Here is a 26,650-nt window from a genome sequence, read left to right as displayed (position 1 = left end):
CCCCAGCCCCTTGTTTTACTGTGGATGAGTAACACACAGTTCCTGGACCAGCACTGGTCCATGGACCACACTTTGAGTAGTGCTGCTCTAGGCCATGTATTGTAACTTTTCTTTTCTCTCTTTTTTATTTTTGAGATAGGACCTTGCTCTGTCGCCCAGGCTGGAATGTAGTGGCATGATCATAGCTCACTGGAGCTTCGAACTCCAGAGCTCAAGTGATCCTCCTGCTTCAGCCACCCCAGTAGCTAGGAGCACAGGCACGTGCCACCACACCCTACTATTGATTTTATTTTATTTTTGTAGAGATAGGGTCTCACTATGTTGTTCAGGCTGGTTTTGGACTCCTGGCTTCAAGTGATCCTCCTGCCTCAGCCTCCCAAAGTGCTGGCACTACAGCTGTGAGCCACTGGTGCCTGGCCTACTGAACCTTTTCTTCAAAGCTGTCGTCCCATCCTGAAAAGGCCTCCTCTTCTCTGCTACCTCAAGTCTCTCCTCTGGCTCAGATTTGGTGATGTAGTTCAAGATACATTTGTTAATTATTTGAAACTTTAAACAGCCCAAGCCCTCTCGTGACCCAGATAGTCTCCCTCCTCTCTGTCCACTCACCCCTGTTCTGTGCCCAGTGACCCAGGCTGGTGACCTTCCTGGACAGCAGCAACAGGCTGGGGGGAGGTATCCCAGGTGCTCAGGGGGTAGGAGAGCAAGGACAATGGGGCATTTGGTCCCTCAGCTGCCTCTGTTGGCCCATAGGCTGCAGTATCCCAGCTGTTTCATCCTAATGAGGATCTTGGCTCCTGGCAGGCAACTCACTGTAAGGCTCCAGCTCTGTCTGAGATCCAGCATCTGTTCCCTCTCCTTCCGCTTCAGCCCAGGGTAGGAGAGGTCCTCAGATCTTCTTAGTTCTGAGATGCTTCCCCATCACCAGAAGGCTTCCCTCCCGCTGCCCCCGCCTTTGTCAATGCTGTAGGTGCTTTATTAAGCTTTCCTCAATCACTTCCTTCTAGTAGGTTCTGTCTATCCCTGGGACTATGAGTGACACGCAGCCTTCTGACTTGCTTTTCTACTGACTGAAATTTGCCAAAGCTCTCCAGTTGTCATCTCTTAAAGAATGAAGGGAAAAGGCTGGTGCAGTGGCTCACTCCTGTAATCCTAGCACTTTGGGAGGCCGAGGCAGGCGGGTCACCAGAGGTCAGGAGTTCAAGACCAGTCTGGCTAACATGGTGAAACCCTGTCTCTACTAAAAATACAAAAATTAGCTAGGTGTGGTGGTGCACACCTATAGTCCCAGCTACTCAGGAGGCTGAGACGAGAGAATCGCTTGAACCCGGGAGGCAGAGGTTACAGTGAGCGGAGATCGTACCACTGTACTCCAGTCTGGGCAACAGAGCAAGACTCCGTCTCAAAAAAAAAAAAAAAAAAAAAGAATGAAGGAAAGTATTGAGGGGTGACCATACTGAAGTTTTTAAAAAGTGCATATGATGTATTCAGTGTGTGTGTGTGTGTAGAGAGAGACAGAGAGATCTCAGTTGAATTATGACTAGAGTACAGAATAATATTCTGTCCCTTTCTGTATCCCCAACACCTAGGAGAATGTCTGGTATGTAGAAATAATCCAGCAAATGTATACTTCACGTATGAATGAATGAAGATACAGAGACTTCCTTACTTATGTCTGCCCCATTCTCATATGTCCCTCATGTACATACCAAAGCCATACATATGCAACAGATAGTAAAAGTATTCGTCTTTTATAACTTGGAACACACTGAAGACATAATGAAAAGGTTGGATCTTTGGTCATTTATATTTAGAGTATTAATTGTATTAATTTAAATATTTCAAAAATAGATGGTAGGGAGAAAGTATGTTGCTCGTTTGTGGTAGATAATCTTGTAAGTCTTCGAAAACTCTTCAACATCTGCTTCAAAAGGTAATCATTTAGAATTTAAAAATGATTTTATATATATATATATATGTGGCAGATATAATATAAATTTACTGTTAACATAATTCACATGCTAGAAATTGACCTAAGCACTTTACCATTATTAACTCATTTAATCCTCACCGCAAGCTTATGAGGTGGGTCCCCACGTTCTAGAAGGCGAAATGGGAAGCCCAGAGATGTTTCATAGCTTCACAGGGTCATATGGGATAGACCCGGGATTTGCTCCCCCAAGTCTGGCGCCAGAGCCAGCCTTAGGCGCTTTGTGATGGCAATGTATTGACGCTCCTGTCCTGTCTGTGCTGGGCTTAGCTGGAATGCTCATGGCCAGTGTGGGTGTTTGGTCATAATTGCTGTCCCTCTCGCAAGATGCTGTCATGATGTTGTTCATCACCGCCCACTGTGTTCTCCTGTAAAGATCCATTTGGACAATCCCTTTAGTCCTGGAATAGTTGTGCTTCTTTGGGACATTAAAAAACAAAATAAAACAAAAATGTATGGACCCTGGGATTATGTTTCCCTCTTTTTGCTGGCTACTAGAAGCATAGGGCCAAATGTATGGCTCCACCATGCAGGTGGACAGAGCTTCATGGCCTGCATTATTTTGTGTGCAAACCTCATTATGGGTTCAACATTTCATCCCTACCTGTAATTTTGCTTTTACTCCTTTTTTTTTGTTTTTGATTTTTGGTAATTTCACATTGCCATTTTCTTTCCGTCCTCATACACTGCCCTCAGTCTCCTCCTCACTCTTTTTTTCTTTTTCTTTCTTTTTTTTGAGACGGAGTCTCGCTCTGTTATCCAGGCTGGAGTGCAATGTGCAATCTTGGCTCACTGCAACCTCTGCCTCCTGGGCTCAAGTGATTCTCCTGATTCAGCCTCCTGAGTAGCTGGGATTACAGGCACCCACCATCACGCCCAGCTAATTTTTGTATTTTTGTAGAGATGGAGTTTCACCATGTTGGCCAGGCTGGTCTTGAACTCCTAACCTCAAGTAATCCGCCTGCCTCCGCCTCCCAAAGTGCTGGGATTACAGGCATGAACCACCACGCCCAGGCTTCACCCTTTTTTTCTTAAGCAAAATGGGATGTAGATGAATACAAGCAATATATTGATGAAACAGTGAAATATAATTGCTGTTTTCATTTCAGTGATACATTTTTTCTTACTTAGAATACGCTGTCCGGGCATATTTTACCTTTATGATTATCCTAAGCCTGAAAAATTTGTATATTCATACATAAGTATTTCTTGTTTTACAGTGTTAAATATTTCTGAGTCATGTTGAGAAGTATAGTGCAATTCTGCGGAAGACTCTCAAACTTTATGAGCTTACCAAGGCTTATTTCTTGGGTTTTTTCTAAGTGGATTGTTACAGAGAAGCTCCACAGCAAGCAGAATGACTGAACATCAAAGGCTGTCTGAAGACGGTGCCAGGTTATAATTTTCCTTTTACAACCCCTAATGGACAAAGAACCTGCTTTTACTCAGCTGTTGCCTTTTAAAATTGATTTGGTTGTTTTTCCCGTGAGCAACTATATCCTTTAATTAAAAGACCTCATGAGCTATTGTACTACTTCATTCCCAGAGAATTTTTTCTTTTGCTCTTAAATGTTTCCAGTGACAGTGGGATAATAATATTTGTGTTGCTAGCTGAGAGTGGGATTCTAAATATACAGGGATTCATCCTAAGCATCTAGAACATGACATATAATGTGTTGAGGCATTCTTTTAAAACACCCCTCCCACCCACGTTGTACTTCTTCCTAGTCATTATTTCTCTTCTTGTTAAGATTTATTGCTTGCTTTGGAGGACAGCTGGGGACTAAAGCGTGCTCTACAGTGAAATTCTTTGCTCAATGTATTATCTTATGGCAGATAGACCTGCATAAATACACTGTACTTTGTACTATCTACCTGAAGACACTTACTTTGCCCCACAAACTGGTGTGCAGTCGTGGCATGAAGAAGACATACACTTCACAGACAGGTAAACAGGGCCAGCTTTCCAGGGAGATGGTCTGGCAGCTGTTGGCATGGTGTAATTTCAGGAGGTAAGAGTAGGTTTCCCACGAGCCTGGAATTCCTTTAGCTGAGGATAAAGCTTTTAAAAGGCTAATGTCTTTAAAGATGGCAACAACAGACACTGGGGACTACTAGAGGAGGTGGGGAGGGGAAAAGGGTTGAAAAACTATTGGGTACTATGCTCACTACCTGGATGATAGGATCTGTTGTACCCTAGACCTCAGCATCACGCAATATACCCATGTAACAAACCTGCACATGCACTCCCTGGATCTAAAGTAAAAGTTGAAATTATAAAAAATAAAATAAAAGGCTAATGTCTTTAGGAGAGGTAATACATTGACTTCAGAGTCACATGAGATCAGCTTTCCCTAGGAGAAAGGGCAGCCCTGACAATATGATTCTGATGGAACAAGGGTGTGTATTATGGGCTGAACCAGTGCTTCCCAAACCTTAATGTGCATCTGGATCGTTTATTAAAATGATGATTCTGATTCACAAGGTGTGGCTGTGCCTGTAGATCCTGCAGATGCCCCTTGGTGAGGTCAAGGTTGCTGGTCTGTGGGCCACATTCTGAGCAGCCAGGGGCTAGAAGGGCTCAGAGGGAAGAGAGGAGCTGAGGCAAAGGCTGGGGCTAGCAGCAGGATGGGCAGCAGGGAAGAGGTGAGAGCTTTGGTGCAGAAAGATGAGATCCAGGAGGAGGAGGGGGCAAAGCCTCCCAAATGACTTTGAGGGTGGGAATGAACATGGTATGTTAGGGACACACAGACCCAAAGATTGGAGTAAAACTTCTCACACCCAGCTAACTCTTTCCATTCCTTCTGTTTGATCAGTAAACAGAAATTGGCTTTCTTGGGTATGTTCACGTGGGTGCTGCAAAATCAGTCTGTGCAGCAATCCCTCGCAGAACCACCCAGGGAGGAAAGGCTCCTTGAAGAAGGGACCTGCAGGGTGGGCAGGTTTTCAGCATCAAACTCCCTTGCATTGGCTCTATCTCACCCTGTAGCTGTTTGAGATACCGGGGAAGCTAATTGCTTAAGAGCACAGGCTTCGGAATCCTACAGATGTAGGTTTACATCCTTGCTTTGTTACCTACACACTGGGTAACTGTAAACATGCCATGTGTCTTCTCCAAACTGTAGTTTCTGCATCTATAAATTAGAGATAATAATAGTACTGACATACTAGGGGTGTTGTAAAGGCCACAAAACATGTAAGCATTAGGACCTGGCACGAACTAAATCCTCAACAAGTGCTAGTTCTCCTCTTTCTTGTCCTTCTTATTATTAATTTAATAATTCTGCTTGACTAATCCTTCTGGCAGGTGCCACTGTTTTTGACTTTTACTTGCCACTGCAATCACCTGCCCACTTATCCTCTCTTGATCTGCATTTCCTCAAGCTGAAGAATCCCAGCAGACAGAGCTCCAGGTTTGGGACTAATCAGCAGCCCAGGGAGCCAAGCAGAGGAGGCCTGGGTTTCTAGTTCAGTGGGAAGCGTTTGGCTTCTGGGGTTTCACATGCTTCTTGGAGAGTCAAATGCATGCACAAAGATTAGGGTATCCCTGATAAGTGTAACTACCATGGAATGAGGTATTATCTTTGCTTGGAATATTTTAGGAAGTGTATTAGTCCGTTTTCATGCTGCTGATAAAGACATACCTGAGACTGGGTAATTTATAAAGGAAAAGAGGTTTAATGGACTCACAGTTCCACGTGGCTGGGGAGACCTCACAATCATGGCAGAAGGTGAAAAGCATGTCTTACATGGCAGCAGAGAAGAGAGAATGAGAACCAAGCAAAAGGGGTTTCCCCTTATAAAACCATCAAGTCTTGTGAGACTTACTCACTACCATGAGAACAGTACGGGAGAAACTCCCTCCACGATTCAATTATCTTCCACCAGGTCCCTGCCACACAAAGTGGGAATTATGGGGGCTACAATTCAAGATGAGATTTGGGTGGTGACATAGCCAAACCATTTCAGGAAGGTTTCGCAAAGAAGGAGGTTTTCCATTTGTCTTTAGAAGATAAATCGGAGTTTATTGGGCCCTTTTCATAGGGTGACCAGTTATCCCAGTTTGCCTGAGATTGAGGGGTTTTGGAGATGAAGGATTTTTAGTGCTAAAACCAGGACAGTCCCAGGCAGACTGGAATGGTTGGTCATCTCTACTAGTCTGTCATGACCAGGGCTACCTGATCATGAGTCAAGGTCATGAGTACTGATCATCAGTACTTTCTGCTGATCTACTGAATTTGAGCTCTCTGAATTTCTACTGAATTAGGATTTCCAGAATTATAGCCTGGGAATCTGCATTTTAACATGCTTTCTGGTTGCTTCTAATGTACACTTAAGTTTCAGAGTGCTGCAGTGACATTTTCCCTGCATCAGGGATACACTCTGTCTTCTCTCAGCCACGGTGATCCTCCATGGCCAGCGTGGGACATGTGAGTGAAGAAAAAGTGATGCAACATCTCTGAAGTCTCAACTTCTACCAGCACTGATTTCCAACTTAGCCAGGACAGTGGGGCCAAACTGGTATGCAGTGGGGTCGCCTAAACATCATTGTCTGTACTCCTGGCTCACCAGGATTTCCAGGTCTCCTTCTAGGCTCAGGGTATTCTGAATGTCCTGTGTCTTTAACAGAAAACGTGACCATGGGGCCTGCTTTGGTTCCCCATGCACCACAGTTCCTTCCCTCTGCCTCAGGGATGTTCTGGACAATACAGCCTCCATCAGTTTGTGTCCTTGGGTAAGAAGAGCATGGAGCAGAGCCCACCTTCAGTACACATGGGGCATGGGTGAGATGCAAACATTATTTGAGGCCACTGAGGTTGTGGCATGCATGGTCACTGCAACCACAGCTAACTTACCATGATAGACACAAACTCCACTCTAACGGAGTGTGCCTCTAACTATCCTCAGTTCCTCAGTTGTAGGACAAAAGGCAGATGGACAGAACTTTCCAAATTGATTCCCTGGAATGGAGCAGAAAAAAAGCAAAGATTTCCCTTTAGAACTCCAAGAACAGAAACTGAGATTCTGACCGAACTACAATAAAAAGATAGCCCCACGTGGCCATCCTTAGGCCTTTGTGCCTGTGCACCAGGAATTTCAAGGAGCAACCAGTCCTGGGTTTGGTTTATGGAAAGGTCTTTCCAGCCTGAGCAGAATGCCGAGAAAAGAAGCCAGAAGTTTACAGGGTCATGGAGATACGAGGCAGAGCTGTGGGATCTGGACAGCCAGCAGGAGCAGGACCCGGCCGTCCAGATGGATATTTTAAAGTTCAGAAAGTTTTCCCAAATTTGGGATGGACTTATTCCCTGGGCAATTGAATTGCAATTCAAGTGGAAGCTGTCTTCTTTCTTTACCAGTGAGGCGGTTAATATACCTATTTCTCTTAGCTAACAAGAATGAGTTAAAGAATAATCTCAAGTACTGAGTGCCAAAACCACAAGAAGGAAAGGGTTCCTTGTAGACTGCATGTGACTCCCCCTTGGGTACATGTGCCCACTGGCAATTGCATTTATGAGGCTCTCCCCATTGTGCCATCTTCTCTCCACCCTGAACCAAAGGTGGCTCCCGAGGCTGGCCTGGAACCAGGACGAGGGGCTATTGACATTTCAAAAGATTCCCTGAGATTTTTGCCAAGTCATTTGACCAGAACATGCAGCAATATATATTTTGTGATTACTAGAGACTGCTGTTCCACTTAGTTTTGAGTCATTCTGTCTCCGCAGGAAGAAGTCGTTAGAGAATTGTAGAGCTATGCATGTTGACTTCTAGGAGTGAGCTGCTCATACGTCTTTGTTCCTACCATGTTGTGAGCTGTGCCTGTCTCTTGTTTGATTTCTGTTTTCCTCCTTTGTCTAAGATCCCCACTCCTGATCCCTTCTCCTTCGTAAGCATCTGCTCTTACCTCTTTGCAACTTATCCTTAAACACGCTCATCCCTTGAGGAGCGCTCACTGCTGTGGGCTGAGCACCTACTGTGTGCTGTGCTCTGTGTCAAGAGTCCCGCAGGAATGGGCTCTTACTCCTCACGCCAACCTTGCGTGCTGCGTGTGCACCGATGTCTCTTTCCATGCAGAGGGACCCCCTGGGCATGCTCCCGGCCTTTCTCTGCCCACTTTCTTCCAGATGGTGAGTGTGGAGTCTAGAGCTGGGCATGCACAGCTCTGCCTCATCCCTTGGGAGCAGCCCAGTGCTCTTCTCTGCTTCACCCTGAGCAGAGAAGAGCCACATGGGCTGCCCGGCCACAGGGTGTATCAGCAACGACAACCTGCATCCTCTAAGACCTGCTTCCCCAGAAATATGGTCTTTTGCCCTCAGCTGCCCTGCTCCTCTTTCTTATTTCTTAATTGGTTCAGAACCAATTAAGATAGGGATGAGGGATGGTTTTTATTGGGCCCTTTCAAAAATTCCAACATTAAGTATTATTATTATTTCTTTATACAGACAAGTGTAGTAAGGCACAAGGAGATTGAGTGAATCTCACAGCTTAATTTCTTAAGAGATGGCACAGTTTGGAAACTAGCACCAGACATTCTGGCTCCAGATTCTGCACTCTCAACCATTACAATACACTGCTCATAAAATATGAAGTGCTTTTTAAATGTATGTATTTTTAGACTTTGTATAAATGTGCTATCACATCTAGTTTGACATCTTCAATTTTTCTGTGCTTTATATTATGTGGGTTCACCCATATTGCTGGATATGCATCTATTTCTTTCCTTTTGATGACTATAGGGTGGTATTTTTATGGTCAATTAGTGAGACCATCTTTCATATTGATCATATTGTCCCATTTCAACATTAGATTATTTTATATAATATTGCCTTGGGGGAAATAATATACAAGTATAAATGAGGTGTGTACTGAAAGTTACATCAGATATTTCAAACTTAAATTGCATTTTTTCCAATAAAAATGTTACAAATTAGAATTCTCCCTTAAGCTATGCCCAAAAAACTCATCTAGTCCCATGTAGTTATAAAAGCTTTAATATTTCACATTTGCAAGATAGAGTGGTAGAAGCCAATACTGATTTTGGGGGAAAATCCTAAATCCTCTCTGTGTAGCATTTGGGTTACAGGGAGCACAGAAGGCTCCCAGGATTGGGAAAAGCTTAAGGAAGGAAGACAAAGGGATGAGAGATTAAGGGAAGCGGGTGGAGCTGGGTCCAAGGAAGGTGTGCAGGGGAAGACCTGTCATTGTGTGGAAGCTGGGATGAGGGACCTTGGGCCAGAGGTCCAGAGGCCCCTCTCCAGAATGCTCAGCCACTACCACCTACCCTCTTAAGACCCAGACCGCATTCCCCAAGTAGCTGGATTGTTTTTAGTGGGATTGTCCTTGCTGGCATGGAAAATGCTTCCCCCGTCCCCCCACCATTAGTCCCCTCCTCCTCCAGTGGGCAGAGTAGGATATGCTGCCCCCAGGCTTGCTGGGTGTGCCCAGAGCCAAGACTGCTGGCTCTAGTTTCTCTGTTTAATCCACACCTTCTGAGGCAGATCCGTCTGGCTCACCTGTCCACCTCCCTGGCTCCTGTTGTACTCCACGTCCCTTCTGGGGTAGGCTGCCATCCCTGCCCTAGTTCCCAGCAGTGACATCCCAGAGCTGGATTTCAGGAAACTGAGGCTCAGGGACATTCCACTCAAGTCACCTGGCTCCCAGCCTATGCTGATGGGGCAGACACCCGGTTCTGGTGTGCGTCAGGCATGGAATCCACCCGCACTTCACTCCCCTTGCCAGCCACCTTCCCTCACCCCATTCCGTGGTGACCTTTCATAGCCCCCCTGCCCTGCGATGTCACTCTGACCCACACATTTGTTCTGCTATGAAAGATGCCTGCTGGGGTCCTTGGAAGAGCCAGAGCATTTATGTGGGGGCATTTGGAACTCAAGGGAAGTTCCGACATCCTGATCCAAGAGTTCACCTGGGATGTGCCTTCTCATCACAGTGAAAGTGACTTTGAGCTGTCCTGTTTTACGCCAAGTAAGTGGAATCCTTAGGGTTCTGGCTGACTCTCAGCATCGCCCTCATCCAGGCAGGGTACCGGCCCTGCCCTGGCCCACAGCAGCATGGGCTCAGAGGATTCCTGCTGCAGGTGAGGAGCGAGCCGGAAGCCTGAGTGGGTGTCTTGTATTCACAAGGCCACGTGCATTCTAGACTTGACTATTTAATCACTCTTGTGAGGAGTGTTTTAAAGGAGAAGTGCAGTGCTGCACAAAGCAGAGAATGCAGACAACTACCCAGAGGGACCGCTCAGCGGTGGCCTGAGGTAAGTAGGAGTTATCAGGCTCCAGGTGGCTGGGGTCAGGCTTCAGTTTGGGTCATGCTGAGTTGAGGTGGAAGTGCCATGCCTCCAGGAAATCCGGCTCTGAAGTCTATGTGAGAAGTCTGGGCTGGAGATTTAAATCAATCGTCGGTGGTATAAGATGGAAGTAGGGTGTGGAGGTAGGCCAGCCTGGACTGGGACCTGAACTCTGAGAGAACTGGAGGAGCAGAGGGCAGTGAGTCCCTGCACAGCAGTTGAAGTGTGGATGTGTGGGGAGAAGAGAGGTGGGGTAGGGCTGGAAGAGGATCTGGATGGAAGGAGAGGCGTTTTCTTTGGGATGGGAGAGACATTTGCGAGCTGATGATGGGTGGGTCCAATAGAAGGCAGGGAAGTGCAATCTAGCAAGCAGAGGGAGGGACTGGCTTTTGACAGGAGGAGGTTCCTCCCTCTTTCCGTCTAGAGAGAAGAAGGAGCGGATGTGCAGAGGCAAATGTATTCGTAGACTTGGGAAAGTAAAGGAAGTGGTTCCTTTTTTGTGGTTTTGATTTTGCTACTGAAAGAAAAACAGGACTCAATGAGGGTGGAGGGAGCATAGGTGGGAAGTGGTGGGAATTTGAGGAGCATGGAGAATCAGGCCCAGAAAATGAGCAGAAGTGAAGAAGGCTGCATAGTCAGGACCACAGCAGCAGAAGGCACAGAGCCCACCTGTGAGGACACGGCTGTGTTCGAACACTACCTGCCATGGCTAGTCCTGACCACACGTCAGCCCTGAGCCTGGACAGGGGACTCAGCACACCCCTGTTGCGATCAGCCACTGTCCCTGGAAGTGAGATGGTGCTGCCACACAGCCACTTCCAGAAAGAATTCTTCAGTGTCTCTGCCTTTTTGCATCACTTGCTCTAGATGCAGACTCTTGGAAGGAATCATGCGATTCACCGAGCCCAGGGGGTACATCCCTGCTGCCTTAGCTGCCAGGGGAGCTGAAAAAGCTGGTATTTTCAGCTTCTAAAGTTGGAGTTGCATTCTGTTCCCAGCAAGATTCATATGGTGGAAAGGGGATTCAGATCTTTGGAAGTCAAGCAAACAAAAGACAGATACCTGCACCATGGCTTCCTCTCTGGCCTTACTCTGGACAGCTGCCCAGAGTCCCTTGTGCTACACCCAAGCACCCAGAGAGCGGCCTCCTAATCCTGGAACTGTGACCTTCTTAGAGTGCAGGTTGGTGCCTCTGCAGATGCACAGCCTCTTACCTTATTTGGGCTTGTCATTGTGACAACCAACAAAATATCCCCTTCAATTTTCCAGACACCCCAGACCACGGTACGACAACTACCAAATTAAGGGATATAGTGTTCAGAAAGCAAAGGCAGCTTTTGGGCAAAGGGCAAGTTTTAAGAAGAATATTTAATCCGTAGCCCAGCTGATTTGAAATGACACTCCAATATAAAGCTCACTCCCAAAATAAATATTCTGACTAATAAAATTAAACATACTGAGCCAATTTAAGTGAGCTTCGTTATGCCCTTTAGATAAGTAGTCGAAAAGGTTTCTGAAGTGTCCTGACATGAGTAAGGGCATTAGAAAAACAGCAAAGGATAGTTTCTGCCTTAAGTAAAACTCTGAGTTAGCCAAGGATGCTGAATCTTAAGAAAGATGTAACAGAGGGAGAAGGGAATAGATATGACAATTAAAAGTTGGAAAGAACCATTATGAGTGCAGACCAGAAATTTTAACACTCTTTAGATAGAAGCATATTGGCCAAGAGGAGGAAACTGGAGTGTTATGGAGGGTATGAACTTACTTATGAAAAACAACAATAACATCATTTAGAATCTAATTTAGGACAAATTATCATCACTGAGAAATATTTTGTTGAAGCCTATTCTGGTGTAAGCCACTTATAAAAGTCCATGTATTTTTAGGAGTTGTTTGGTCTAAAAAAATATAAATAGATTGAAGGAGGATTTAGGTAACTTGGTTGCTGGTTATTAAAGTTGAGTTAGTTAAATCTCTTTGTTTTGGAAGAACGTGACTATAGAAGTTTCTTTGTTCTGTAAAGTTTGTCAGACACATTCTTAGGCTACTCATCAGTTCAGCAAAAAAGTGTGAATGAGAAAAAGTGAGTTTTACAAGGAGAACCAGGTCCCAGACAAAACAAATCCATGACAGTTGAAAGTCATTACAGAGAGTAGGATAAACAACAAGACTCAGTTATGAAATTGAGCTCAGAGCTGTTGGGTTCCGGCGGACCTCAGTTTATTTACAGTCACCACCAAATCTATTTGTAAATTGTTAGTTGTGGATAAAATGCTCTTGAGTAACAGTTTGGTCTCAAGTTCTGCACTTTAAGTCTATTTAGGGAGTAATGATTAAAGACCACTAGGACTGAAAATTATGCCATATGTCATCAATCCTTCTCTTTCCTCCCCTAGAGTTCAAAGTTTATCAGTATAAAATTTACATGTCATACCTAACAACTTCCCCTTTGTCTTACCATTTTTTTTCCTGAAATCTTTCATTAAGATTGTCGTTTTCCAAGTTGTTGTGGTGACCCAAATCTTTAGACTGAGTTTTGGTGTAGGGATTTTATTTCTCAGGCTCCTGTGGTTCTTTTATATTAGAAAGTGAGCCACTCTCTCTTCTCCTTTCCAGTTTCCACCCTCATCTTTGCCTCCTGCTGACTTGAATCTCGATAACCTAGGGAGACAGGGCTTGGGCATTTCAATTCTGGGCAGGCTGCCACGTGGGATGGAGAGTAGACATCTGTGCTACTCCATAGGGGAAGGAGGGCTGATGAGAGAAAGTTTTTGACAAACATGGAGGAAACCTGTAATGGCCAGAACTCGTCAGCAATGCAGTGAGTTCCCCTCAGAATGAGATGCTAGCGTGGGAGGGGACTTAGGGACCTCTTGAGCCCCTTCCTCTAAGTTTCTGGAGTGATCCACCTTCCCTCCTCTGGGTGAGCAGGTACTTCTGGGAACCAGTAAGAGGAGCTGAGAGTCCTCTTTAGACCTAAACCAAGCACACTTTTTTTTTTTTTTGAGACAGTGTCTCACTCTGTCACCCAGGCTGGAGTGCAGTGGCGCGATCTTGGTTCACTGCAAGCTCCACCTCCCAGGTTCACGCCATTCTCCTGCCTCAGCCTCCCGAGTAGCTGGGGCTACAGGCGCCTGCCACCATGCCTGGCTAACTTTTTTGTATTGTTTTAGTAGAGATGGGGTTTCACTGTGTTAGCCAGGAGGGTCTCGATCTCCTGACCTTGTGATCCACCCGCCTTGGCCTCCCAAAGCCAAGCATACTCTTTCTGATAGTGCCAGGGCCTGAGTTTTTCAGCACAGGGTGATGATAAACCCAAAAGAAAGAAGTGTTCTTGCTGAACTATTGGCAGATGGACTCTTTGGGCCAGGATTAAAAGGATCCCTTTTCAGACTGGCTGGGTTGTATTTTCATCCCTGGCCTTGGTTGTTTTGTGAGGATTGTACTTCATTTTGTAAAAAAAAGTCAAACCAGGTTACTAAACTGCAGTTGAATTTTAATCGCCATCGTTTCTTTTCAATTAAAAAAACTCTATAAAATTGGCTCAGTTGGTAAGTTTTTCAAATGGACACCAACCACAAAGTAAATGTAATTGCTTGGTTCTATATTTAGTGACTTATTTTTTCATAATTTGTATTTGTATTTTGTACATGGGTAGTAGGGGCATTTATAATTTAGTTAATAAAAATAAATGTGTCAAAGTGTCTCCCCCAGGTTACTTATTAATTACAAATGTAAAAAAGGTAACTTACGATGGGGAAATATGATGGACATCTTTTTAAGCAAGTGATGAAACTTAGCATTATCAATAATAGGACAGCTTGGCTTCACGTGCCTCTTGGTGACATCATGAGAAGGAAGTGCCACCCAGCTAGTGATCTGGCCAAGAATGCCCCACCTGACAGCACTTTGGGAGGCTGAGGCAGGCAGATCACTTGAGGTCAGGAGTTTGAGACCAGCCTGGCCAACGTGGAGAAACCCCATCTCTACTAAAAATACAAAAATTAGCTGGGCATGATGGTGCACACCTGTAATCCCAGCTACTAGGGAGGCTGAGGCACAAGGATCACTTGAAACCAGGAGATGGAAGTTGCAGTGAGCCGAGATCGTGCCATTGCACTCCAGCCTGGGCGACAGAGTGAAACTCTGACTCAAAACAAACAAACAAACAAAAAAGAATGCTCTATCTGAGTCAAATTATGATAAAATAAGCAGACAAATTCAGACTGTGGGAGGTTCTGTGATTCTGTGACTGATTCTATGATGGAACGTTAAGACTTAGAACAGACTGTGGGACATTTTGGACTGTTCAAAATCTCAGTGTCAGGAAGGACAAAACATGTTGGGGGACTGCTGTGGATTAAAGGGGACAAAAGAGACCTGACAACTCACTGCCATATGTAGTCCTTGATTAAATCCTGAAATGGGAAAATAATACAATGGGGATTACTGAGAGGATCAGGGAAATTTGAATATGGACAATGTATTAAATACAATTTTGAATATATGGTAAAATTTCTTACAGATGAAAATGTTGAATTTATGTAGAAGAAATATCCATGTTCTTGGAAGATAACATGCTGAAGTATTTAGGAGGAAAGTATTATGATGTCTGTAACTTCCTTTCAAAGAATCAAAAATCTGTGTATGTGTGTGTGTGCAGAGAACAAAAAAATATGGTACATTGTTAACAGTTGGTGAATCTAGGTGGAAAGCATAGGAGTATTCATTGTATTGTTCTTTGAGCTGTCCTGTAGGTTTACAAATTATGCAAAATAAAAAGTTGGGAGAAGTAAATTATGAAATGCTACCTTGTGGAATAGTATGTTTATTAAATTATAAAGCTATTGACTGATCTCACTTTTATTATAAACTTAAGAGTTTTCTGGCACAGGGAGTACTATTTAGTTGAGTAGGAAGCTTATTTTGGATGTGACTTTAAGTGTACTTGCACAATATTTTGCACTTTCACAATCCCATCTGTTAGTTTAATTTCAATTCAACGACATGTATTAAGCCTCTTTTCTGAGGATACAGGAGTGATAAAGACACAAAGATGGCGCAGCCTAGTGGGAATGACAGATGAAAACATGTACCGCAGTGCATGACAGGTGCCCTTTTAGAAGGAGAATATCAAATTTGTATGAAGTAGATATTATTCTTCCTTATTTTCTTAAAAAATATCTTTTTTGATCATTTTATGAGCAAATAAATGAAATCTCAGAGTAGGTAAGTGATGTTCTTGGAGTCACATAGCCAGTGGGTGACAGGGCAGAGATTTTCCCCCCAGGGGAGTTGATTCTACTACAACTTAGCTTAGACACCAGGGTAGGACCACTTCGGGGTTCAGCTCTGTCTCTGTGTTTGCCAACTGGTACCTGCCCCTTGAACTCAGTAGTAGCTACACAGCTTTACTATCCATCCATCCATCCACTCATTTATTCATTCATAGCATGTATTGAACACCTATTACATGCAGTCAGTCCAGGAAGGCCCTGAAATGAATAGAGGACAGGCTGTACCAAGCTGTAATTTCAGAGGCTTCAGAGCATGCAGCACTGGGGCGAGAAACAAGGATCAGAGGACACCCTCTTGTCTTCCCTACTCACCTTGAAGTCTTTTGAAGTTGAAGTGCCTCACACTCCCCCTTTTATGATCATTATCTGCTTTATTAAAACAGTATTTAAAAGACTACTTTGTTTCTCTACCTGAACAATCACCAACACACTTCAAGCTATCTTTAGCTTATTACAAAAGCACGTGGAGAGATTACAACTCAGTCCCCCTCCATCATTTCTCCCCTTATCTCTGACCCCCAAATATGATCTCTTTGAAAATGCACAACTTTGCCTTTCTACCTACAGTGGCTCCATAGCTTGGTGCTTTCTAGTCTCACAGAGGGTCCTTGTTTATATCAGCAAATCTCTAGCATCACTCATGTGTGCTTTGAAGTATTTTCAGTGGCCAAAGAGTAAACATAAGTACTGAGAGTAAAAAAGGAATGTAGCAGAAGGAGTGATTCAACAAGCATATAATTTAAAATTACCAAGCAAAACAGAATAAATCCCTACCTGTTGGCTTAACATGCCTGAACCGGGCTGTGAACATACTTAGGAGACCACTCACTCTGCCTCACTATGACATTTTGAATCTGCAAGTGTCAGAGGAGACTTGCTGCAGAGCTGGAGACCTTGGCAAGATTCCAGGGCACGTTACACAGCAGGGGTGGTGATAACACATATAGTCGCTTGGTGCAAATGGGATCCGAACCAAAGAGATGCACCCTACCAATATTCAGAGCACATAAACATACATTGGGGAACCTCAGAAATAATTCGTAAGACAAAAACGGGAGGGAAATATTGAAAAGTGGCAGGTTTTAGCTAATTAGTGCTGGAAGATGAGTTGGTGCCATCAGTGGACTTACTAAGTTAGGCTTGGGTGGCAGGATACTGTAACAGGCAGAGGGGCACATCAGTTGCTGCTAGAGTTGGGATTTTTAAGTGTCACAATGCTTCAAAAGAATCAGGCCAGGCGTGGTGGCTCATTCCTGTAATCCCAGCACTTTGGGAGGCTGAGGCAAGCAGATCACTAGGTCAGGAGATCGAGACTATCCTGGCTAACACGGTGAAACGCTGTCTCTACTAAAAATACAAAAAAATTAGCTGGGCGTGGTGGCGGGCGCCTGTGGTCCCAGCTATTCAGGAGGCTGAGGCAGGAGAATGGCGTGAACCTGGGAGGCGGAGCTTGCAGTGAGCCAAGATCGTGCCACTGCACTCCAGCCTGGGCGACAGAGCAAGACTCTGTCTCAAAAAAAAAAAAACAAAAACAAAAAAAAACAAACGTTACCTAGAAACAAGATGCAACTAAACAGAGAGGCTCCCTTCTGAGCCACTGAAGCTACTTCGTTCATATAGCTTTGTAGTAGCAGAAAGTACAACTTAAGAAAACCAATGCCCTCAATTAACACTTGAGATATATCATAACATAGCTCCCCACCCCAGGGCTCTCTAGAATAGAATTTTAGCATATTGGGAAATAATGATGTTTGGCACTTCTCTGACGACTTCTTCCCCCCAAGATGAAACAGGTCAAATATTCAGTACCTATTAGGTCCCGTGACATAGCAAACGCTCAGTGGGTGGAATACACTTATACTGAGTGTTTTTATACCTGCAAGGTGTGGGCTTGTTACTTAACCTCTCTAGGCCAAACTTTCCTCATCTTTAAAGTGGGGTTAATAAAACTCCGCTTCTTATTATGAGGTCTAAATGAGAGAATGTTTGTGAAGTGCTTAACATGGTATGTGGAAAGACAGTATTCATTAAATCATGACCTATTAGATAAATAGTTTTTTAGAGGGCTATGTGCGCTGATTGTAGGAGTTTAGTGGAAGGGATTAAGAACGCTTTGAATGATTACTATATTCAAAAAAGTTTCATTTGTAGTCTATCGAACTCACATAATTAACAGTGGCCTTATTTTCATGTGGTCTGAGAGAGATGTGCAAAGAGTTTTTAGCGAAATATATTTGCTCTGATTTTCCAAACACGAATTCTTGGATTTCCTATGAATTCCTTCACTACGTAATAATGGGATGTGTCTTTGGAAATTGTTACACCTACCTTTACAGTATTGCTTTATGATTTTCAGAGTAGCTTATAATGCTTAATTAGTTTTTATGAGGTTGGATCACTTTTTCCATGTGTTGGTGGACAACTTGGGAGTGTTAATCTGAGCCCAAATAAGCACTTTTTTCAAGATCAAAGAGCAAGTGTTTGATAGGGACAGAACTGGCTGAGCTTAGGTAATCAGTGTGACAATTCTTCCTTCCTCAGAGATAAGCAAAGGGGCTTCTTTGAGCAAAGGATAAATCTCTGTGCCTGAGAGGAGTGGTTCTCAAAGTATGGATGAGAGCCTGTGAGGGTCCCCAAGACCTTTTGAGAGTTCTACAAGGCCGGGGTCCTCCTTCCTCCATTACAGATCTATGTGAGGCCAGATCTTCAAATACTTCAGCCAAACAACATATCACATCAGAGTGAATGAAGAAGCAGGTGTGGGAATCCAGCTTTCTCCTATTAAGCCCAACACTTAGCGAGCTTCACAAAAATGTAAAGCAATGCCACTGCTCTCACCAAAAATTTCATGTTTTAGAAAATATTGTAATTTTTAATAAAAATATATTTATGCTAACATGTAAAATGTTTATATTAAATGAATTAATAGTATATATATCTTAAAGCTTTTTAACTTTAATTTTTAATATGGTGCACATCAATAGATAGAACTCACACAAACAAAAGCTTTTTTAGGTCTTCAATAATTTTAAAAAATATAAAGGGGGTCCTGAGACCAAAAAATTTGAGTCTTATTGCCCTAGATATTTTGGCTTCTGTTTTGGGGTTTCGAATGTTTACATTAGCTGGCAGTTCTCAGACTTAAAAAAAAAACAAAAAACTCTTACCATACTACTGTTTGTGAAAAGTATTAAGATGAAACTCCTTTTTTTTTTTTTTTTTCCCTGGGAAAGAAAAGTAACCCACAGGGTCTGAGCACTTCCTCCTCCCCAACTAGAGGAGCCTGTGATTCAAAGGGCGTTCTTGGGCTGGAGGGCAGTGCTCCTCAGAGTCACCGTGAAATCTGTTGCCTGGGGGTCAGGGAGCCTGGTGGGGGGTGGGGATAATCCTCACTCATTAACACATTAACACAGATTTGCTTAACACCATGTTCAATGTCATACCAGGCTCTTTGGGAAATAGGACCTCAGGGTTCAAAATTCAAGCCAGAAAAGTTTTGGGGGAAGGAATGGGAATAAACTGCAAAGGCTCCTGGGGTCCACACAGGAGACACCATGGAGTTGAAGAGTGGGAGGTGAAGAAAGCAGGACCGAAGCCCCACTTCATCTCTTCCATACTTTTGCATCATCCTGGCCATGGGCAAAAGAGTGATGAGGGTGAACGAGAAAGCCGATAAGAGGGAGAACAATCAGGAAAAGATGAGACCAGAGGAGATCCACAGGGAAGGAGTGCTACCACTCCATCAGACAACTGCTTGGGTTCAGCTCTGGCAGCTGTGATCTCTCCAAAACCTGGAACCAGAGTTAGGACACTGCTGGGAAACACTGTCTGGGCTGTTCTCTTGGTTCTTGGCCCTAGGAGGGCTTAGCACCTGATGACTTGCTTGCCATCAGACTTTTCTGAATGCATAGACTTTAAGATGCACTATAGACTGATTGAAATGGAATGGCATATTGGTTAAGGTGTGACAAAGATGATGATCAATGTGTATATTTGGTGGAGAAAGAAAGATAATGATTTTCGTTTTGAATTTGATCAGCTTGAGAGGCTGCAGCTGGGTAGAGATGTCCAATAGACAGTTAGGAATCAGGATCAGGATCTTGGGCAAGGGATTGTGGTGGGATGTGTTGCCTTGGGAATCAGCATCATATAGAGATGGTAGAAGATGTGAATCGATGAGATGACTTTAATAACTGTATCTCTTTTGTTTTATCAGCTCTTCCATGTGGCCTATATTTTAATCAAATTTGCAAATTCTCCTCGCCCTGATCTTTGGGTCTTGGAAAGATCTGTAGACTTTGGAAGCACCTACTCACCATGGCAATATTTTGCTCGTAAGTTATATTGCCTACCATGTTATGCGTGGCTTTAATTACTTGGAACAGATCAAGACTATGGATTTAATTAGAAAATTAATCTCAGCTGGGTGCGGTGGCTCACCACCCGCACCGCCCCCCCGCCCCTCCCCACCCCTCCCCACCCCCGCCATAATCCCAGCATTTTGGGAGGCCAAGGTGGGTGGATTACCTGAGATCAGGAGTTTGAGACCAGCCTGGCCAACATGGCGAAACCATGTCTCTACAAAAAATACAAAAATTAGCCAGGCATGGTGGCACATGCCTGTTATCCCAGCTACTTGGGCGGCTGAGGTCAGAGTATCACTTGAACCCAGGAAGCAGAGGTTGCAGTGAGCCAAGATTATACCACTGCACTCTAGCCTGGACAACAGAATGAGACTCCATCTCAAAAAAAAAAAAGAAAAAAGAAAAGAAAATTAATCTCTCAGTATGACTAGTTAGGGACTGGTCACTTTTAACCTCTAAATTACTCTCAGAACATTGGCTGAGTGCAGTGGCTCATGCTTGTAATCCCAGCACTTTGGGAAGCCAAGGCAGGCGGATCACTTGAGGTCAGGAGTTCGAGACCAGCCTGGCCAACATGGTGAAACCCTGTCTCTACTAAAAATACAAAAATAAGCAAGGTGTGGTGGTATGCACCTCCCAGCTACTCGGGAGGATGAGGTGGGAGAATTGCTTTAATCCAGGAAGCGGAGGTTGCAGTGAGCCAAGATTGTGCCACTGCACTCCAGCCTGGGTGACAGAGTGAGACTCCATCTCAAAAAAAAAAAAAAAAGAATATCCCCATTTCTCAAGCATGTGTTCAATAATTCCAAGGATGCCACATGCAGAAATGAAGTAGAAACTCCTTTTATGATAACAGTTCTTGGCACTATTTGGGAATACCTGTAAGATGGTAGAAGCTGTAAATCGATGAGATGACTCTAGTAACTGTCATCTCCAATCTTTTTCCTTTTATGCAGAATTAGAAACTAAGTTCCATCTTTATAGATCCTGTGCTGTGCTTTACTTACCTCGACTCTGTTATCTTTACTAATGAAGAATGTCAGGGTTTCTGAACCCTATGATGAACAGAGGTGGACAAGAATTTTGTTTATAAAGGCATTGGGTTTTCCACTAGGTTTCCTTAGAAGATAAACTTGCCTAAGTAGGAGTGTGGAGTTAGCACTGCACTCCAAGCATTGCCACTGAAAGTCAACTGGCCTGAAATGGCTTGGTATTTTCTTTCATGAATTAAAAACTCCATTATCAGCTTTTCTCTAAAAGTTTTAAATGCCTTTCTATTCTTTCTTTCTTTGTGTATTTTCTTAAGGAAACATAAGGCTTCTTAAGAGATTTGCAACAAAATGATAATATTTTGTTTTATAATATTAAAATATTTTCCTTCTAGATTCTAAAGTAGACTGTTTAAAAGAATTTGGGCGGGAGGCAAATATGGCTGTCACCCAGGACGATGATGTACTTTGTGTTACTGAATATTCCCGTATTGTACCTTTGGAAAATGGTGAGGTAAGTAGATTTGGAAGACTGGGACAGATAAGACTCAGAAATGACCTTGAGGATATCCAATTTTTCATAATTGCAAAACTTGCACTTTCAAGGACATCTAACATAGATCAAGATGGAAACAGGGCTTGGGACTGAACAGTAAAGGAATCACATTGAGGGCTCCCAGAATGAACTGTGTTGGAAATTCTGTTGGGGGATTTCAGTTGTCCCCAGAAAGTCAGGATTCTTGATTCAAGGCCCACAAGTCTTGGAACTGTCCTTTCTGGTGATGTATTTAGAGAGTGGGTTGCTGTTAACTGAAATGATGACCCCTTACCTCTTCACCCATGATCCCATGATCCCCCGTAAGAGTGAGGAGAGGAGGGACAGGTGGCAGCAGGTAGATTTTCTCTATACTCTCTCTTCCCTCATCTGATGACCAGATGTAGGGGATCCAGAGGAGGACTCAGGTTCTACAGAATGGCTGCACCTCTAGATAGAAAGAGCCTGCTTCCCTGAATGACTGCATGGAGCCGATCCTACCTGATCCCTGCTCCCTTTTGGTAGAATGGGTATAATCTGTTGGAGAGAAAAAATTGCTGTCCCTCTGGGGTTGCATTTGGCCCTTGTAAAGTCAGGTTAGCTATTGTTAAGGGAGATGGGCAAACAAAGGTGAAACAATCAGAGAAGATTTCCATGGAAATTGTGAGGCCATAATGAATATGAACTGAGTTTCAAATAAACTTCCATCAAAGGTGTCAGCCTCCCTCTCTTTAAGTAGAGAGATCTTACTTGAGCATGTGTATGCGGTATCTTCTGACAGCTCATGAGTGGTTCATATTTCCAATGGTTGACACTTGGGCTTCATCACTTTGGGCTTTAAAACAAAATGGAGGGTTTACACAGTTTTTTACAGTTTTTTTTTTTTTTTTTTTTTTTTTAGCCCCATTACTGTCAAACTTTATATCTAGAGATTTCCTTTTTTCAACCTCATGTAGATTTTTGGGTTACTTTAGCTTTGTTTCTTTGATGTAGCTTAACAAAGTTGTGTCCTTATATTTACAGATTTTAACATTATGTTTTCAACATTTCATAGTGTTACAGTCCCACAACTACACTGATAGAACAAAGGCTTTGAAAACATAATGATAACATCTCCCGAGAGCCCAGATTTCAAAGACGTATTGCCAGACCTTGGAACCAGGAAGTGTGAGGGAAGATGGGACTAGCAATGATGTTTTTAGACATAAACAAGACCCAAGACCCCCTATGAATATCAAATGGCTCAAAGAAACCAAGTGCCTTGGGGCATGTGAGTTATTTTTACTTACTTGCTGCTAAATTTTGATAAAAGGAACTTTTTCCGCCTTTATGTGTGTGTGGTCGTTTTAGGTTGTGGTGTCCTTGATAAACGGTCGTCCAGGTGCAAAAAATTTTACTTTCTCTCACACCCTGAGGGAGTTTACCAAGGCAACAAACATCCGCTTGCGTTTTCTTCGAACCAATACGCTTCTTGGACACCTCATCTCCAAAGCCCAGCGAGATCCAACTGTCACTCGGCGGGTGAGTAGTCACAGCATTTGTTTTGTTACTTTATTTATTCATTTTTTTGGCTTACCAAATTAATTGCCTTGAACTCTTTTAAGTAACCTTTATAGCCTGTAATGATGTAGGTGTGGGAGTTGTTCTTTTCTGAAATACTAGATATAATTAGGAGTTTATATCTAATGACTTATAAAAATGACTGTTTGAAGAAAAATCATTATATTCAAAGAAGATGAAAGGCAAACGATTATAGTCAGCCTAGTACTAGTCTGGATGGGATAATTAATACTACAGCCAACAATCCCCAAATCTCAGTGGCTTAACAAAATAAAGCTTTGTTTCTTGCTCCTATTACAGTTTAACATGGGTCAGCAGGTAGGATTGGCTCCACACAGTAATTCAGGTAAGCAGGTTCTTTCTATCCAGAGGTGCAGCCATTTTGTAGGACCTCAGAGTCCTCCTCTGGATCCCCTACATCTTGGTCATCAGATGAGGGAAGAGAGAGTATAGAGAAAAATCTACCTGCTTCTCATCAGAGGTTACTTCTATGGGCAAGAACTGGTCATATTATAATCTCACTTAGATGCAAGGAGGCTGGGTGATGTCATCTAGCTGAAATGGAGGCACATAGGTATTGGTGAGCACTAGTACCCTCTCCTGTGTTGGAGGTACATCATGAACATCTCTCACTCTCAGGTGTCAGGGCAGTACACTTATCTCCTGGGCACAGAGGGAGCCCACAGAATAAATACATTGAGCTCACTCTTCTTCCACTCTCTGATCTGCTGGTGCCTTCCACTGGCCAAACCAAACAAGAAGCCAGAGAGAAAGACAGTCCATTGGTTGCAACCATAAAGTTCAGCTCCTGGGCACAGGACAGGGTGGAGAAGGTGGAGAGCAGATCTGGAGGGTGAATGGAAGATGCCCAGTGCACCTTATAGTGGTTGGCTTTTTATATAGGTAACATCAGAGAGCTGGGAAAGGAAGGGAGGGAAAAGTGTAAGTATTGCCACAGTTTTGAGCATTTTCCAGAAAGGCAGGCATCTTGGGTGTAGGTGGCTTATCTTTTGTATTTTTTGCTCTCCTCAGCTGCCTCTGAGCTTCTGTGTAGTTGGGGACTGTGTTGAATCTGAGGATGGATATTTACAAGGGAGGGGCAGGGCTGGATTTTCTCATAAACTATAGCCGGGCTGTGTTTCTGTTCCTCCATGTGCCCTGGAGCACTGCCACAAATGTACCCTACCATTTTTTTTTTCTTAAATTGTCTTTTTGGGGGTTGCAAGATTTGCAGTCATATGTATCTATGTATATAACTTTTCACTTAGATGAATACAGGCCTCTCCATTAAATAATTGTTTTATGGAGTGTACCATACATAATCTTAATAATACATAATCTTAACCCCCCAAGTTTAGGTTGCTTCTTTCATGGAGGAATATGATACCAGCTACCTTATGACACAGATCACCTGTGCTGCTGGGTGAAGGCTGACTGGGGGCTTCTCTTGCTGCTGCTGCCCTTAATATGTGTGGAGGGGAACTTTTACAGTGGCCAGCAGGAAAGCCCCTGGGTGTTAATTTGTCACAGAAAGCCCTGGTAATACTGACTTTATCTGTATTAACAAGGGGGGCTGTTAATGCCTTCAGACTAAGATGTTTCCAGGAAGCATTGACACTTTAACAGGTTTTAATTAGGGAACCAGAACAGAACACCAACATTAAATCAATAGGGCTCTTTAAGGCAACCACAGTCAACAACAACAACAACAATAAAGGGACAAAAACCCTCTTGTCCTTGTGAATTCAAAGACTTCTCGCTGACAGATATTCTTCTCACTGGCAGCATGGCCTCAATGAGAAAGATTGTTCTACAGTCCTCACATTCCTCCCAAATCCTGGGCAGTCTCCTGCCAAGTCTGAGAAGGAAGGTTGCTGGCAGAGGGAGCTGGCAGGAGGAGCTGCCTATTGTCAGCACTGCAGAGGCCTCCAACATATTGGAGAGGGGCCTTGTCAATAAGAGGGTATACACATATTTGTGGCCTGGTTTAGGGGCCAATCCTCAGCTGGATCTGAGCTGGCTCTGTCTGGCCTTTCCGGAGCTTGAAACTTTGACTCTAGCCTTTTTGACCCTGTGCTAGGAAGGCTTCAGCAAATACTGGTGGCCCCTCCAGTCTCAGGGATGTATTGGATCCATCTCTGTAAATATTATCTCCCTTCCCGGAACCTGGGATAGTATTTTGCACAAGCAAGTGCAACATTTTTTGGTATAAAAATTTAGTTCTGTTAAATAAATATTTTCAATGTATAAAATTCATTTGTAAAGAACATAATGTAAAAATTATTTTAATTTACATAAAAAATAAACTTGGAAGTAATTGATCCCTTTCCTATAGGCTATAAAGTATGATTCTTTTCTAAGGCAATTTCCCTTCATGAACTTCAAGCATTTGATTTTTTTAAATGCACAAATTCAGCAGTATGTTATTACATTTTATTGAGGAATGTGTTTATTTTATAAGACATGTTACATCCCAATGTAGGGCTCAAGAATACGGAATTTTAAAAGGGAAGCAGAGGCAGCAAATATGGGTTAAAGACTAGTAAGAGAAAGTTTTTGTCACTATTCAGTGAAACTTGCATGTTCTGTGTTCTGTTGTGCAGTATTATTACAGCATAAAGGACATCAGCATTGGTGGGCAGTGTGTTTGCAATGGCCATGCTGAAGTGTGCAATGTAAACAATCCTGAAAAACTGTAAGTACACTGTGCAGATTTTTTTCAGCCTTACTATGATTAAGTCTAACTATTTCAGTGGATGTTTGCATCCCATTAAATGTTTCTAGGTTCCTGTCCTCAATAGGAATGATTCAGGATAAATGAATAGGTGGGGGATGTGTGCCTCCTCTCCACCAACTCTCCATTTTCTTTCACGTAACTCCTATGGGCCCTGGCAGACATGGCTAATCAATCACAGCACTCTGGAAAATCTGTGTCCCAGCCACGAGATCACCCCCAAGACATACCTCAGGCAGCCAATTGATTAGAGCTGGCAAGAGAAATAAAACTTGTCATTCCTGGTTTAATGGGATCAGGGTATACATTTCAAATCCTTGTTTTTTAAATTGCGGTGAAATACACATCAAATTTACTATTTTAACCATTTTAAAGTGACAGTTCAGTAGTGGTAACTATGTTCACATTGTTGCGCAACCAATCTCCAGAACTCTTCATTTTGCAAAATTGAAATTCTATACCCGTTAAACAACTCCTTGTTTCCTCCTACCACTGGCCCCTGGCAACCATCATGACTATCCTAGGTACCTTATATAAGTGGAATCATACAGTATTTGTCCTTTTGCAACAAACACTGGGTTATTAAATTTGTCATCACTTATTTCACTTAGCATAATGTCCTCAAGGTTCATCCATATTGAGCATGTGTCAGAATTTTCTTTTTGTTCAAAGCTGAACAGTATTTCCTTGTATAATATATGTATATACTACATTCTGTTTATTCACTCATTCGTGGATACACACTTGGGGTGCTTCCACATTTTGGCTATTGTGAATAATGCTGCTGTGAACATGAATGTACCCTTTTTGTTTTTAATTTGAGTATATTTTGCATACAATAAGATGCACGAGTCTTAAATGTTGAGGTTCAGCAATACATTTGTG

At 43.2% G+C, this 26,650-nt stretch overlaps 1 protein-coding gene and 1 pseudogene across 2 annotated transcripts in view; one reads left to right on the top strand and one right to left on the bottom strand.

Annotated features, from left to right (window-relative positions):
• The window catches only part of LOC129459399 (small ribosomal subunit protein eS10-like), a 294,302-nt pseudogene that overhangs the window by 56,703 nt on the left and 210,949 nt on the right, over window positions 1–26,650 (bottom strand).
• LAMA3 (laminin subunit alpha 3) overlaps window positions 1–26,650 on the top strand; it is a 270,663-nt gene that overhangs the window by 39,239 nt on the left and 204,774 nt on the right. For both annotated transcript variants that reach the window (XM_055235914.2, XM_055235907.2), the window contains exons 3-6: window positions 19,800–19,917; window positions 21,332–21,450; window positions 22,822–22,992; window positions 25,635–25,726. In XM_055235914.2, the coding sequence (XP_055091889.2) occupies window positions 19,800–19,917; window positions 21,332–21,450; window positions 22,822–22,992; window positions 25,635–25,726 (500 nt within the window). The remainder of the gene's footprint in view (window positions 1–19,799; window positions 19,918–21,331; window positions 21,451–22,821; window positions 22,993–25,634; window positions 25,727–26,650) is intronic.

Source organism: Symphalangus syndactylus, chromosome 1, assembly GCF_028878055.3.
Source record: "Symphalangus syndactylus isolate Jambi chromosome 1, NHGRI_mSymSyn1-v2.1_pri, whole genome shotgun sequence".
NCBI classification, from domain to species: Eukaryota; Metazoa; Chordata; class Mammalia; order Primates; family Hylobatidae; genus Symphalangus; species Symphalangus syndactylus.
This window is presented reverse-complemented; position numbering and strand designations above follow the sequence as displayed.